At 37.4% G+C, this 17,140-nt stretch overlaps 1 protein-coding gene across 2 annotated transcripts in view; it reads right to left on the reverse strand.

Moving 5' to 3' along the window:
- Nucleotides 1-5,186: 5,186 nt before the first annotated feature.
- Nucleotides 5,187-17,140, reverse strand: part of LOC125464958 (protein argonaute-3) — a 140,335-nt gene continuing 128,381 nt past the window's right edge. For both annotated transcript variants that reach the window (XM_048557929.2, XM_059654288.1), the window contains one exon: nucleotides 5,187-16,489. In XM_048557929.2, the coding sequence (XP_048413886.1) occupies nucleotides 16,381-16,489 (109 nt within the window). In that variant the 3' untranslated portion in view covers nucleotides 5,187-16,380. The remainder of the gene's footprint in view (nucleotides 16,490-17,140) is intronic.

A 17,140-nucleotide genomic window follows, 5' to 3' on the forward strand; every position in this document is an offset into this window, starting at 1 on the left:
AATGGCCTCATTCTTTACTGTATCATGCCACGATTCAGGAGTGCCTTCACCTTTCAGTTGTACAATTAAGTTAAGGCGGCTTTTCCTTGTCTGTAGTTTGGTTATCTGCCAGGTGGATCATTGGTGCTTTGGATTCAGCTTTCTCCTCTGCAAGCAACAGCTAGCTGTTCAGAGGTGTGGAAGTGTGCTACAGATCACTTTATTTCCATCCCATGCGTGATCAGGAATTACTTCCACACTTAGCACCTGCCATTGGCATGTGTTGGAAGGATTTGCCAACTTATTTATCTGCATTATGGCAGATGACAATAAAGAATTGGTACCTCAACAAAAATAGAAAGAAGATTTTATGTCAGCGATAAAGCATTGAAATGTGCCATTAAGCTCAACTAGTATACTCTAGTGTTTATGCTCCATTCAAGCCTTCTATCTGACTATTTCGTATGTAACCATCTGTTCCATTCTCCCTCAAATACTGGTTTATTTCCTTCTTAAATGCATCATCCACTTTCATATTCTAATGACTCTGGGTAAAGATTTTCTCTGAATTCCTTACTGAGTTTCTTGGTGATCATCTCATATTGATGATCTCAGCTATGCCCCCCTCAAAACAGGAAACATTCTCTGTATATCCACTGTACCAGAACATTTTGTGATTGTAAAGACCTCAATGAGATCATCCCTCTGCTTCAGCAGGAGACCCATCCTGTCAATCCTTTTCTGATATGAAAACTCATGCATTTTAATATAATCCTAATATTTTTCTGCTCCTCCCCAGTGCTTCAACATTCTTTCTACACGGTGATTGTAACTCTATGTAGTACTTTAAAAGTGATAATAAGCAAATTTCAAGACAAGTTTTGCGCAACATATCAACTCTTCAGAGATAATGGGAACTGCAGATGCTGGAGAATCCAAGGGCCTAGACCCTTCATCAGAGAGGCAGATGGGGTGAGGGTTCTGGAATAAATGGGGAGGGGGGAGGCGGACCAAAGATGGAGAGAAAAGAAGATAGGTGGAGAGGAGAGTATAGGTGGGGAGGTAGGGAGGGGATAGGTCAGTCCAGGGAAGACGGACAGGTCAAGGAGGTGGGATGAGATAGGAAATGGAGGTGCGGCTTGGGGTGGGAGGAAGGGATGGGTGAGAGGAAGAACAGGTTAGGGAGGCAGAGACAGACTGGGCTGGTTTTGGGATGCAGTGGGGGGAGGGGATGAGCTGGGCTGGTTGTGTGATGCAGTGGGGGCCAGCTATGCCTGCCTCTTTGTAGGTTACGTGGAACAGTCCCTCTTCCGCACCTACACAGGCCCCAAACCCCACCTCTTCCTCCGTTACATTGATGACTGTATCGGCGCCACCTCTTGCTCCCCAGGGGAGCTTGAACACTTCATCCACTTCACCAACACCTTCCACCCCAACCTCAAGTTTACTTGGGCCATCTCGAACACATCCCGCACCTTCCTGGACCTCTCAGTCTCCATCTAAGGCAACCAGCTAGTTACTGATGTCCATTTCAAGCCCACTGACTCCCACAGCTACCTAGAATACACCTCCTGCAAAAATTCCATCCCCTATTCCCAATTCCTCTGCCTCCGCCGCATCTGCTCCCACGATGAGGCATTCCACTCCCACACATCCCAGATGTCCAAGTTCTTCAAGGACCGCAACTTTCCCCCCCACAGTGGTTGAGAACGCCCTTGACCGTGACTCCCGCATTGCCCGCAACACATCCCTCACATCCCGTCCCCGCCACAACCGCACAAAGAGGATCCCCCTCATTCTCACACACCACCCCACCAACCTCCGGATACAACGCCTCATCCTCTGACACTTCCGCCATCTACAATCCGACCCCACCACCCAAGACATTTTTCCATCCCCACCCTTGTCTGCTTTCCCGAGAGACTACTCTCTCTGTGACTCCCTTGTTCGCTCCACACTGCCCTCCAACCCCACCACACCCGGCACCTTCCCCTGCAACCACAGGAAATGCTACACTTGCCCCCACACCTCCTCCCTCACCCCTATCCCAGGCCCCAAGATGACTTTCCATATTAAGCAGAGGTTCACCTGCACATCTGCCAATGTGGTATACTGTATCTACTGTACCCGGTGTGGCTTCCTCTACATTGGGGAAACCAAGCAGAGGCTTGGGGACCGCTTTGCAGAACACCTCTGCTCGGTTCACAGTAAACAACTGCATCTCCCAGTCGCGAACCATTTCAACTCCCCCTCCCATTCTTTAGATGACATGTCCATCATGGGCCTCCTGCAGTGCCACAATGTTGCCACCCAAAGGTTGCAGGAACAGCAACTCATATTCCGCTTGGGAACCCTGCAGCCCAATGGTATCAACGTGGACTTCACCAGCTTCAAAATCTCCCCTTCTCCCACCGCATCCCTAAATCAGCCCAGTTCGTCCCCTCCCCCCACTGCATCCCAAAACCAGCCCAGCCTGTCTCTGCCTCCCTAACCTGTTCTTCCTCTCACCCATCCCTTCCTCCCACCCCAAGCCGCACCTCCATTTCCTACCTACTAACCTCATCCCACCTCCTTGACCTGTCTGTTTTCCCTGGACTGACCTATCCCCTCCCTACCTCCTCACCTATACTCTCCTCTCCACCTATCTTCTTTTCTCTCCATCTTCGGTCCGCCTCCCCCCTCTCCCTATTTATTCCAGTTCCCTCACCCCATCCCCCTCTCTGAAGAAGGGTCTAGGCCCAAAACGTCAGCTTTTGTGCTCCTGAGATGCTGCTGGGCCTGCTGTGTTCATCCAGCTCCACACTTTGTTATCAACTCTTCAGTTCTATCTTAGAAATAAAGCCTTGAGCTGCTTCTGTAGTCTTGCTAACCTGTGGCATAACATTTGTTCATCAATATGGACTCAGATGTCCTCTGCTCTATCTCATCTCAACTTGCAACTTCTGTGTAATAAATAATCTACTCTCCCAAACAAAATGTATTATTTGTCAATGTTAAACTTAATTTACAAATTATTTGCAAATTAATGTTCTTCAATACTTTGTTGCAGTCCTGTTTGCACTCTTGCCTCTTTACAAACTTTGACAAGGTTGGTCAAGCAAAATTTCCCCTTTTGAAATCCATGCTTCCGACTACTCATGATTACATTTCTCATTCTAAACATTCTTCTATTTGCTCTCTCAGTAACGATTCAAATACTTTTTGGTTACTTTCCAGTTCCAAAGCAAAGTAATTTGGTTCAAAATATTAACTGTTTTTCTCCACAGATGCTGCCAGATCTGTTGATATTTTGCAGCATGTTTTAATTTCCGATTTCCAGAATCCAGTGCTTTCGCATTTATTTTGCTCTGATGACTTTGTTAGCCATAAAATTGCAGTACAGGCAGAATATGCTTGGCCATGTCTTAGACAAACCTTATTTTAGTTTATTCTTGATTTAATAATCATTTGTAAATATTGTCAATTAGTTTAACTCGTTATGCCATCAATTTAATACAGTATACTTTCCTTGTTTTAAGTTACAGGCCTAGTTTGAAGAAAGAAAAACTAAACCTTAAAATTTACCAATTACCCATCTGCTTACCTAAATGCCCATGGAGTTTAGCTTGCAGGTCTTCACCATCTCTTACTACCTCTCTTAGACCACTCTTGCATGTAAACGAGCAGAACACTACCTTTTCCTTCACTTAAATTCCCAGAGTAAAGTAAGCACTCTGTGCAGCAGTCTTTAGTCAAGCTGGACTTTGTGCAACTTCATTTGCAGCCAAGCAATACCTCTTGTATTTCTGCTTGCAGATTTGAATCAAGCCCCGCTTTCTGGGTAGTCAGCTCTAACCAGCCACCTAATTTACTAACTGTTCAGCCTTTGCTAACAGACAGGTTTTTTTACCATCAAGCGTGATAGAAACAAGTTAACATCAAGGTACTAAATTCAAATGTGGGCTGGATTTTAGAAACAGATGAACCCTTAAATTCCCTGACTCAATTCTCAGAGTTAAAGTAAGAATTCTGTTGCAGAGTTGCACTGTTAAGTTGGACTTTGTGCTACTTCAAGAGCTGAACTGAGAAAATCAAACAAAACTTCCATCAATATCAAACCAGATATTGAATCAAAATGCACCAGAGTACCTTGGTTTAATCTTTGTTGGATTTTTTTCCTCCTTCTGGATGGATAATAATTTAGTCTTGTGTTTTGCCTAATTGCAGAGATTTGCAAGAGAACACTACATTCAGCTTTTTTGCAGTATAACGTAACTGATGAATTAAATGTTCCTTTCATTTGAAAACCTAATATCTCATGTCAGTCAAAATGAGTCATTAATCAGTTCTAGATTAGAAACTCAGGTAACAATAAGATGCAGAATAAAGCTTTGACTTCTCTGGCACCACATTCCTTCCAGATTTTTAAAAAAGTGTCATATTATACATCACACAGACACTGAAACACTTGTTAACGCGTGTCCTCTTTCCCAATGCCCTTTACCAGTCAAACTTCCACTGATATGTGTCAACTCATCAGGAGCTCTATCATCTTCACCCTGCCACCTACAAAACTTTGTTCACTTATCACTTGTCCTTTACTCACCCCAACTGATTTCTTTAGTCAATAAATTGACATCAAAATCCCCATTTTAGTTCGTATATTGTTCCTCAACATCTACCAAGGAAAGAATTCTGTTCAGATCTGCTTCTTCCATTGGAATTTATTGTGTTCACCCTTTTCACTGCTCTATAAATGGTGGTAGAAGCTTAATCATATCAAGAAATACCCCCTAAATAATTCACTTTGTTAATTTCTCATCTCCTTCAAAACATTTTTTCTCATTACCTCTCAACCAATTTTTCTCTTGTGCCTGATTCTCAAACGTGTAGTCATTTGGGAATTTTTCTAATGTTAAAGGTGTTACATAAATCTTAGCTGAATTACTCACATTATGAAATCATAATCAGTTTTTTATGATGATAGATTGTGACTACTGCAGATTTTGCATAAGACTCTGGTAACTGACAGGAGTCTTTTATCCCATCAGTCTGAGGTTGATCCTCAGTTTTTAACTCCGGTATTAGGGTTCAAAGACCAAAGTTCAAGATGCTGCACAAATCTAAAGTTGTCAATTAAGACAACAAAATATACTCAAACCTATACATGTTGTTTGCTTGGCAAAACAGAACTAGAGAATCAAGAAATATTGGGACTTGTCTTAACATTAATGTATTGAAATAAACTTTTATTGAAGAGGACAGTAACACTGAACAAGAGAGTTACATTAAAAAATTACAATAGATTTAGTCAAATAACCTATAGGATTTTGTTACAGATTTTTTTGCGACAATGTAATTTGATTTTACTATATATTAAGACTGGGAAACATACCACTGGCTGACAGTGTCAGGACAACCCATAAGAGGTTGCCAGGATCATGTACTGTTAATATGTAACTGATGGGAAATGCTCTGGATACACCATTTTACTGATTTGGAGGGAGATGATACATTGAAAGTGTAAACATTTTTAGTAACAAATGATGATTTGCAGCAAAAATCAAAATTAAATAAAATCATAATCTCTCTTCTGGAGCCTATTCCAAGAATATTTGGAGTTTAGAAATGTATAATGCCATGACTTTAAAACAAAAATCTAGTTTTCAAATTTAATAAAGAATGAAATAAACCTGTGATATCTGGCTGAGTAATGTTCAGAGGTTTCATAGTGAACACTTTTAAACTGTATAATAATATTGTTGGATCGCAGGTTTTATCAGCTGAGAAAATACATTATATTTATTTTAAGAGACAAATCCAATGTGGTCCCCAAATATTTTGAGAAGTTTCAATCAGTAATTATGCAAATGATGTTATCAATACAACAAAACTCCTCTACAGAATCACATGATCAATTGCTTTGCATGTTACCATGTAACATTTTAAGTTATGGAATTTTAATTGAATGCTTCATATGTATAGAAAATTTAATTCCCAAAATTTATATGGAGGAAAATCCTATTTTGAAAAAATCCTGTAAGAGGTTGCTAGGATTTCTATAGGAAAACTGTTTGCCCAGTTCCACAAAATTCTGGATCAAATATCTAGGGTCTACAAAATCCAAGTTAACTGGCAAATACATTTGCACTTTAACAAAAGAGGTCAAGTTCCTTTCTTTGTTACAAGAATAGACCAAGCAAGAAATTCTTAGAAATTATGAACACATTTACAAAAACATGTTATACAAATATTAACCCTCTTGAGGACTATAGTAACAATTATGCACCAAATGCAAGATTACAATCTATTTTATTCACAGGATACTTTGAATTTAAGAACTGTTCTTGAGGCTCTGTGCGTTTCTCAATTAATGTGCATCACTTGTCAGATAGTGAAAAGAAGTTTGAAGGCATTACATATTGATGCATATTTAGAAAACTGTAAAGCACATTTAGGTTGATGAATTTTTAAACTACAATGCTTATTATGGTCTGCCTGGGTGAAAATAAGTAATTATTTGCTAGAGTTTGATAACCTATTGAAGTTCAACTGCCACAAAAACACAGCCACAGTTTCAACAATGTAATTACAGAGGATGATTCAATAACATCGCAGTGGTGCCAAAGGTTAATGGGTACTCAAGACACAACATTGAACATTATAAATAAAGAGAATAACTGCAAACAAAAGACAAAGCAAATCTTATTTGATACTCAAGAGGGTTAATACAGACATTATCTCCTGGGAAGTCAGCATTGAACAAATTAGATATTTCTGACTTAAATATGTAAAAGGTATACAAACAGGAAATGCAGGGATCCCAAATTCATCAGTTTAACAAGGGTAATCAATGGGATAGTCATTATATTCTTTCTTTCCCGGACAGCTGTTTCAGGTGACATTAACAGCCAGATTATTACAATTGTGTGTGATGGGTCCGAGTGACATATGTATTTGATGCAGCTGTCACTGCTTCCATTAATAACACAGGCAGAAATGTAGACATAGAACCAGCATTACATTGATTAAAAAGTTTATTTTTATTATGTGGAAACCTGCACCGATGCAATTAAGATTCATTACAACGCCAATGGCATGGCACAGAAGCACTTTGATCCTGTAACATACCATACTATGGACTGGTAAAACACAAATGGCTTGCCATTCCCCACATGGTAAATTCTCAAACTCAGCCATGCAGTCAGGGAAGCATTCAGTCGAGGTCAGGCACTTTTCCAGAGGGAGGGAAAATTCAGCTGGCAAGTCACCCCCAACAGCTGCTCTCCAAACATCTGGGTCAAGAATGACCAGAGATCTAGAAAGCGTTCTGCAGGTCATTTTTTGGTTAGGGAATGGTGTATGGTGAAAGGAGCCGTAAAAGTGGGAATTCCAAACTTTCACACAAGAATTGTTACATTGCCAGAGAACTGAATATGACGTTGTAAAGAAAATGATATTTGATGGCAGTGAAATAAGTTATCCAGTGGATTAAATCACCACTTTGACATTTAAAGCAACAGAAATGAATACTGTCATTTGATTCTCTCCCACATAGATCAGTTGATTTTCTCAATTCCCATAAAATACCATTGCCTTAACTGCTGACCTATCATATTGTTGCCAATTTCAGGTAAAGCCAAAAAAAACCTGCAGTTTTAGTAACTTGGACCAAAGCTGAACTTTTACAGATGCCATAGGTCAATTTCAATTTAATTATAAAAATTAGAACAAATGTCACACGGCATGAAGCTCAACTGAGGTCACTTTGGAAATTTATGGATTGTTATTTGGCCACTTGAGTGGGAGAGTGTTTAACAAAAGAAACAATCCAACGGGTTTAATTTAACATATACAAAAAAAATCAGTGGCCTTCATCATCCTGACTTACAACACAGGATGCACCCTGCAATGAATCCACAACTGCCTGCACAGATTATCGCTGTAGGATTTCAGTTAAAAACTAATTTTTGGTGGCTGCAAAATCTTTGCTATCCTGTAGATATGCTAATACCATGATAGCACTTAAAGGAATTCATTTTAAAAAAAAGCACAAGTATTAATGGACTACAGAATCAATGTTTTTCACCTCTAATTTAAGATTTCATCTTTTGCAACATTTACTTGCAAAGTTCTTGTAATCCTTTAATGAAGGCCAGTGATCTATTCTGAGCAACCTCAACAGTAATAGGCAGAACATCCAAAAACATTTATGATAATTAATTCACACTCATCTCCTCTGAAGAAAAAGGCAACAAGCGATAGCAGAGGCCCTCCCTCTAAATGTATAATTGCAACACTAATGCATATGTTACACTGCAGTATGCTAAACATTAGTAATAAATAAGAGTTAACTTTCAGAAATAACCACAAAATAAAGGCTCATTTTTTCCATTAAAAATCCAATTCGATAACTGCTATTAAGACAATTTTTGAACATTTTAAAGTGTACTGTCAAGCATGTGCAGCAGATATAATGTAACCAAAAGCAATATTTTTATGCAGCATATGAAGGTTACTGAGGTGCAGTGTTTTTTTAATCCCAAGCTTCCTTAAAACAGAACGCTCACCATACACAACCACCAACCATTACAAGTTTTCATCCTTCATGTGAGAAGGAAAACTCCAAGAGTTCTCCTTGAGCCTGACACAAATGTTATTGTGCCAGGCTAACAGGAGGTATGTTTGCTGTGAGAGGAGACATAGTTAGTAACATTTTTTTCTTTTGCCTTCGCTTCCACCCCAAGATATGATTTTTTTTTAAAAACATAAATTCATCAACTTCACATGCATTCAGTTTAAGTTTCAGGTATCGCTGGAACGCAAACTGCCAACCGTAGTTATGAATAGTGTTTCTAATAGATTAAAAAAAATCAAATAAATTCCTCTTCATAAAATTCTTATTCAACAAAACATTTTACTCTATGCAGTACAAGCAACATACAATGAAAACATTCTCGTGACTGTTTCTATATGATTTACTTTTCCACATTTAATTTTGTCACTATTTCTATAATTTACATTCTCACAAGTTTAACATCATCTTCTTCTCCATGAAATAAATAAGTGGGTCCAGTTATAAGCTAATAAGAATGCAGATGTAAAATTAGTACTTTAATGATTATATTACTGTCCTATCCAAATTCTTTTTACTACTGTTAATCGTTAAAAGTTTAGAATAGATGTCAAGGCATTGGAGAAGATGCAGTTTAGGTTTATTAGGATAAAGAAAATCAATTGTGGGGAAGAAAATTGAAGCTGGAATTGTCCTCTTTGCAGAAAAGGTTAAGGAGCTATTTAACAGTGGTTTATAAAACCATGAGGCATCTGGATAGAGTGGATTGGAAAGATCTACTTCTGTTAATGGACAGGTCAATAATAAGGACAGAGATATACACAATTGGTAGAAGAATTAAAGGGGGTTGAGGAGTCATTATTTTCTATTTAGAGCGTGGTAAAAGTTTGGAACTACCTGAAAAGCTAGAGGTAGAAATCCTCATTCTATTCAAGAAGCATAATCCACAGGTAATGTGGACCAGAAGTCAGAAGTTGGAACAAGACTAAATGTGTCTCTTCACAACCAGCATGGACACAGCTGACTATAAGAAGCTACATGGCCTCTTTCTGTGCTGTATGCCTTCTCACATTTCTACTTTATAGAATATTCAAAATTATGAAAAGGTTTGTTTTCTGTGGATCAAGAACCTGAGACTGTAGTAAATTAACTATGAAAATGAGAGGGGAACAATAAATACTTCATTCAGAAATGTTACCTGAAACCGTTGAGAAGGTAAATTCCATAGGAACCTTCAAAGAGCAATTGGACACACTTGAAGAGGACTAGTTTACAAGGTTTTGTGGAAAAAGATATCATGTGGAAAAATCAGACAACTATTTCAAACAGCCTATTCAGACATAATGGGGCAAATAGCCTAATTGTGTGCTATATAATTCTATGCTACTATTGATATAATTGATTCCTTGCTTATTTTAAGATTATTTTATCTACTCTAGAATACATTTAAAAAAGGGGTCAATCCACCCAAAATATGATCAAACCATCAGAAATCTAATAGACTCAATATGCTAATACAAAATATCATTTCAAAAATACTTTTAAAGCACAATTCCAAAGAACATACTGAAACATTGAGCTGTGAAAATCTAGATAGTGAGACCAGTTTGAAAAGTTGAAGTTTCAACTTTGTTATTTCATTTCAATTAGATTAGTTATTTGGAATTCATTAGGGAAAGAAATGTTACCCAATTACTGCTTCTGCCTTCTTGGAGTGAAGAGAAAACTGACAGTTTACTTTGTAAGGATTATCACAAACAATACAGTCCAATTGGAACAAGCTGCAGAAAACAATTAAGACATTGCATTTTTTTTCAGGTGTTCTACCCTTCTCTTTATAAAAGAATTGATTTCTTCAGCAATGTCCAATAAGGCAAGATACATGAGTGGATCTGGAGACAAAATGATAGCAAACTGTTCATTCATTGAGAATGCTGCAGCAAAGCAGATTCAGTCCTCATCTGTATTTACACATTTGTACCCACAGCAGAGACAGCAGATTACCATGACCCGAAGCAGTAACCCTGCCAAATTCTCCCCTTTCTAGTCCACAATTCTAGTGTAACAATTGTAGTAATCTCCTCAACTTGTGTCCCCAATTTTACGCCAGCTGATCATCAACAACAAACAAGTAGGGCTTTTGTTGTTGTGGATTGCTTAGCTGCTCACGTTACTACAGGAGCAATGCAAGATTTATTGATTTAATAAAAGCAAGACTGTCTTCAGATGATAGCAGTTCTCTTACTATTATGTCAGTGTTAGAAAGAAACACAGTTAACTTATTTTTTAAGATGGAAACCTTTGAAAGTACTGCCCACAAATAAACACATTCTCTAGTTCACTGGCTCTGCCAGATTGGTTCCTTTGAATTAGAATTAAATAGAATGCAAAAAAAAAACAAACATGCAATCCTCAGTGAATGAATACTCCTTACCTGAAATTCTGGCTCTACCAGTAAGCACATTTAGGTATGTTCGTTAAGAGGGTTTTTTTCACGTTATTGTATCATATTATAAACAGCTCCTTTGTTTAAATAAAAAATACAATCTGAATTCTTCAGAATAGATGTAGAATGTGATGAGAACCAAAATGTATATATACGTTTACATGTAAATATACGTTCACCATTTCAGAAAGTGGAAAACTGCCTTGCAGAGATTCATTTGCTGAATGAAAATATCATCATCTCTAATTTGTGGAGATAAGATGATATAGGCCCAATAATAGAAGCACCACAGAGTGCAGTTGGCCAAGTATAAAGTTTTTGTCATAGTTACAAACAAATTAGAATTAATATGCTGCATGCACTCTGTTATCATACTAGTTACACATCGAAACACACATTAGGCCTGTATCACTCATCTCTCCTTCTAGACATGAAGTTTCTAATGGAAGGAATTGAGCAGAACATTGACATAAACATTTACAAAACAGGAAAATATTCTCAATTTGGAGATAGAGTTTAAAGAAACGTAGTCAATTCACAACAATCATAGCTCCTATTCTGTATTATTTTCTGGTTAGGTTGTGTATTGAGAGTGTTCTTCAAAGCTTTTTGTATTATCGTCCCCATCTTGGTCCTGACTTAATAGAAACTGCCATTAAATACATCAGCTACAGGATACTGTCATATTCTTGGCATTATATAAAACTGTTTCAGCCACATAATGAACAAAAAAAAAATTCTACAGCACCAGCTTCTGTAAAGGCACTTTCTAAGGACTGATCTTCAAAAAAATAATTAAAATGGATCAGCGTAAATGCTGAAGCCACCCCTTTCCTATAGCAATAGACCAGTACAAATGCCACATCTGCATTCCAAGTCCATCCCCATACCAAAACATTAATGGCACAGATACCAGACTTAGACAGCACAGGTATTCAGTAAAATCAATTCCAGCACTTATTATGTATGTAGTGGTAGATATTGCATCGAGTGGTACTAGACTGGTATCGAGAAAGATCATTCCAGTACACTAAAATAGATGCTATGCTTGTAAAAGGCCCCGCATTACTACAAATACTAAGAGGTACCAAGATAGATACAGCATGTATTGCTAACTTTCCAGAACCTGTACCCGATTGTTACAATTGTAATGTGGTGGCATTAATACAGGCAGGCAGTCAGGTTTTCACTTGCACTAATTCTTTTGTTTTGTGGTGTCTCCCAGTACAGGTTAACAATAAACCAGTACTAAAATTTAAATCAGTAGGTAATTTTCAGAAAAAAAAAATCACAATAAAGGGGCTTGGTAAAAGCTGGCCTCAATTTTTATACTGGTCAATCACTACAATTCTTTCCTTCACTCTTGTAAGTAGGAACTGTGAGAATCTCTTCAATTCCTAGTGCAGTTATTGTCTGACACTGATTAACAAATAGCAGCTATCGGTCTCACTGCCCTCCCAACACTGGTACATAATGACATTAGTCTGCAAATGCTATTGGCACTTTATGCAGGCATTCACAAACTTAGCTGATGGGTATGGTACAGGGACACATGCCCCTCCTCACAGAAAATCTCTAATTTACAGACTGACATTAAGGAAATATCTGACTGATAAATATGCAGTACAAGGAAGCATTCTGTTTTAAATGCTATCAGTTTGTAAAGTTGCAAGAGCAGCATTCTATGTACACCATTATTGTACATTGTCTAAAGTAAACAGTGGTGATTTGAATTGTGATTCAGATTCGGCATCGGCTCACTTAAATGGAACATGACAAAGGCACCAAGTATTAAAGTCCTGGTGTGGATTGACTGCAGAACTCTCCTCCCTTTCAGATATAGCTCATTGGGAGCTAATGAGTTAGTTTGAAATATGTTGCATGCAGCCATTGCATATATATGATTAGCTCTCGTAAATGTCATTAAATCTTAGAATTGCTGAGCTACTTTTGGGGGGTGGAGGTTGGGGTGGGGGGTAGTCCTATAGGATTTTTTTTTATAAAAACTAAGTGACATACAATTACACATTTTGGTGGTGGTGAAAAAAGAACAGAACAGATGTTTTATGATTATGAATTCAGATAAGGGGAGGTATAAGCACTGTTTCTTAACTATTAAGCAGTTTAGATCAAAACAAGGAATACATTGTTAAGCCGGGGAAAGCAAAGTATTTTTTTTTCAGATCACTTGAAAATAAAGCACGTTTTTGCAAGAGTGAGAATCAGAACAATTTTTAAAAAACGTTTGATCAGAATGATAAACGGGTGAAAGGATGTAGTAATTTCGTACGCCAGACAGATTTAACCAGCGAGACGCCTGTTAGTTTGGAGTGCTTTGGTAAAATTTGGTAGATTATTTGCTCAATCAAAAGTCTATTTCTAACTGAATCTCCACATTGTGGAACAAGCTATTGTGAGTATTGATGTATGTCAAGTTGGACATAGTATACATTTATTCTCTTGGGACAACTGTACATAATTTGCCAATATCGTCATCATATTTTCCCTTTGTTTGTGATGGATTAGGTTAGTAATCCAAACAGCTCCTCGATCCCTGCAAAGGGTAATATATAGTTCACAAACAAGCCTACATTGGATCGTTTCTTTTGGTAGTTTTCTCTTGATATTCTGGCACTGATTATTTGTCCACCGGAACAATCTTTTCAGGGATGATGTAATCAAAGATGGTCAATACTTTATAAGCTGAGAAGTTACAATGAATATAACACTACTCCTATTTCATCTACAGACTTTGAATTGTCTGATGGCCTTTGTGGTTTTTCAGCTGTTCAGTGAAGAATTTCAAAGTGATGTGAAATCTGTAGCAGCATGCTGACAGGATCTATACATTTTGCAAGAATCACTTTAATAGTCATAGCCATAATTCTGGTTTGGGCCAAAATTTTACCTCATAAAAAACAATATTTTTCTAAATAAGAATATGATCAACAAAATTGATTCTAAAGAAAAAATGTCCACAAAGGTGGCCTCTGCAGAAGATGCTTCCAGAGTAAAGATTCCCCTCAAATGGGTACTCTCCTGACTAAAATCACATAGCCCTTGACATGATCCGGGGAATCCAGGAAGAAATGGTTAGTTATTTGTGAAACAGTTCTCTGAGCAACATTTCCTGATCAGCTTTGTGAAGCTTAATAAAAACAGCCAACAGTATCTAGATTTTAAAAAAATATATCAAAGGAGATATTTTGATGCTTTTAAAAGATCTTTCAGGCAATAATGTACATCAAGAACAATAATAGATCTACAAGTGAAAGAAAATATCAAGAAAAAACAGATACCTGTGATTTTGTATTGTATTAATCCTGTCTCAGAGAGACTGGTGGTGAAATCAACCCCATTGACTGTTTCTTTAAAAAAAACAGTATTTGAAAAGTAGACTTATTTAAAATTTCTCAAGCAAACCATTGTCTAATTCACTGCAAAAAGCCAATCAAAACTTTGCTTTTCTTATATATACACTATGTCCTGCACTCTATGGATCACTTCTGTAAAGTTGAGAATGGAAGTCTGATTTAAAAAGAAAATATTCATGGTAATTCATCTTCCCCAATTAATAAAACTTAAGACTTTCTTATTAACTTAATTTGATTTAATCTGACTTTACTTCATCACTTTTGAGGGGCTGAAGGAAGAGAGATAAATCTGATAGGCTTTTCATTTTTATTACTGCAATTGTGCCTGAAGAATCAGTTATGACAAAGTAGGCACTACACTCCTTTTTAAATCTAGAATATCCATTGCAAGTTTGCATGCCCGAGTTCATAGAATATGAGCCCTTATGTTCGAGGCAAGTGTGTAATAAATTGAGAAAGGTTTGCGTTTGATTTATAATCAAATGACAATAAGCCTGCTCTTTGTGAAAGGGGAGGAAAATTCTGCAGTTTCTTCTTGGTTTCCGTAATGTTCTAGTTATGTTTGAATTCTGTAAAAGTACAATTTTTTTCATGTGGAGGAGAGGCTGTTTTGTAGGGCTGGGACTCAAGCAATGCCCATCCATCAAGAAGGCTGCAGCATTTTGAATATTGCGGTTCGAGCCAGTGCAATGACAACCATCGGATAAAATATGCAGTTCATGAGGTTTTACAAAGTGCAAACAACATCATGAGATTTGTATCAACGAAATAAGTCTAACTTTTATGAAAAAATTCCAAATAAAAAACTTGGTATATTATCTTAAAATGGAATGACTGAAATAAAACAGAAAAATATTTGAACAAAATTCACATTTCAGTGATTAGATGTGTAAATTAAATAAAGTCCCAATAAGCGAACATTAAAATGTCCCAGCCCTACTTTTTTTTTTGCATTCAACTTTTTTTTTTCTTATTAAAACTGATAAGGTTCTGAAGTGCGGAGGTGTCCAATCTCCCACGGTTATAGTGGTACAACTGCTGCTCCGTTACAGCATAGGACACGGGCTTTCTTACCAACCGCTTATTGCACTAATGGTAGCAATGTTCTGTCAGTATACAACACGGTTACATTCCAGAACTAAATAAAATTGATGCTACTATACTTTAATGTAAATTCATATTAAATTAAGCATTTTTTTTTCTAATAAATATAAGGACGCTAAAACAAAAAAGTCACATTTAGTTGTGAGCTAGCAAGTAAACAACAAAAGAAACAGCAAAAGTTTCTACATTAAACAGAGCCCCCAAATCTTGGAATTTTCAAAAGTTTCTCTCTCACCATCACTGCTCAAGCACATCTGAATCCTGGATTTTATCTTCTACATGTAAAATTCCACTGCTCTGGTTATGAAGCTGAGCCACAACTACTAGCTATACTCAATAGTCAGTTGACTTAATTGATAACTCAACCAGTAAATGGAATTTGAACAGTGGCACAGTGGAGGTGGGACTTCTTGAATCTCAAGAAGAACTGGTAGAGTTTATTTTCAAACATGTCTTTTTCACCTACAGCAACCTCCCCACCCTCACAAAGTTGAGGACTAAAGTGAATGGCTGGATATCTGACCTAATCAGTGACTACTTTTGAGATCCAAGGTTTGTGGAACATTTTTTTTTGTTCCATTTTTGTGTTGCTTAATAAAGATGAGTTTTGTGCTGCCAAACACTGAGGTAAAGGCAAAAAGGAAACTATACTGAAAAAGGAAAAAGGAAAGACACAGACATGAGGTCTGACGGAGCACACGCGCACACACATACACGCACACATACAGAGCAGTTGGCTGGTTTCGTATTGCATAATAGTGCTATGATCTTTGTAGGTAAACAATCCCTTTCCGCCAGTTTATTGAAACTATTGTCTCCGCACAGTGAAAGTTACAGTATGGCTGGAGACATTGTCCGTAAACTGACCCCACTGGAAATGTAGGCTGAAATCTTCGGTTCTTTCTGGAGAGAAATTCCCAAACTCAAGCGAAGTACATTGTGCGTAAGGTGTCCTGGTGGATCTGCACAGCCTTGGCAAGAGCCTGTGGGTCACGTCCGTTACTCTGTCCAGAAATGTGACTGCCTTCGGCGCTGTGAATATTGGAGAAAGATAATTAAAACTGGGCAAACTCCTATTTGAATATCTTTATTTTTCTGGGTATATATTAACAAAAAACATAATAAACTAATACAATCACGTCTGCATAGAACACAATTATTGCCTCTAAGTCTACTTATGCAAGTTATACTGCAATAGGTGTTATAGACCTGGATATTGTTGACATTTCTTACGTGGCAAGAAAATTAAGAAAGAGATTAATTTTATCCAGAGCTTTGTGTAATTGCTATGTCTGAATAAACAAAGTGTTGCTTCATTTGATGGAAGTTTTGGCAGTCATTGAAATTCACACAAACATTAAACAATATTTAGCTGAACCCAGCTCTCAAACATCAAAAGGTTTTTTGTTGCTTCTGGAAAGCTAACATTACACTGGTGAAAAGAAAACAAACTGCAAACAACCACGTACAGGGAACAAGCAACTACATCAAGTAACAAAAAAGTATTGAAAACTCAAGTGTCTATCATACACCTCCAATTTGTTAATTTTATTCTTTGAATAATATGGAGAATAATTTAAAACTCAATATTTTAGTGATTTCCTGTTTGATAATCAGCGTCCACAGGTTTATTATTAGTATTAAAACTTTCAGCTATACGGTGAGAAACAAAATCACTCTTTG

The sequence above is a fragment of the Stegostoma tigrinum genome, chromosome 24 (assembly GCF_030684315.1).
Source record: "Stegostoma tigrinum isolate sSteTig4 chromosome 24, sSteTig4.hap1, whole genome shotgun sequence".
Lineage (NCBI taxonomy): Eukaryota > Metazoa > Chordata > Chondrichthyes > Orectolobiformes > Stegostomatidae > Stegostoma > Stegostoma tigrinum.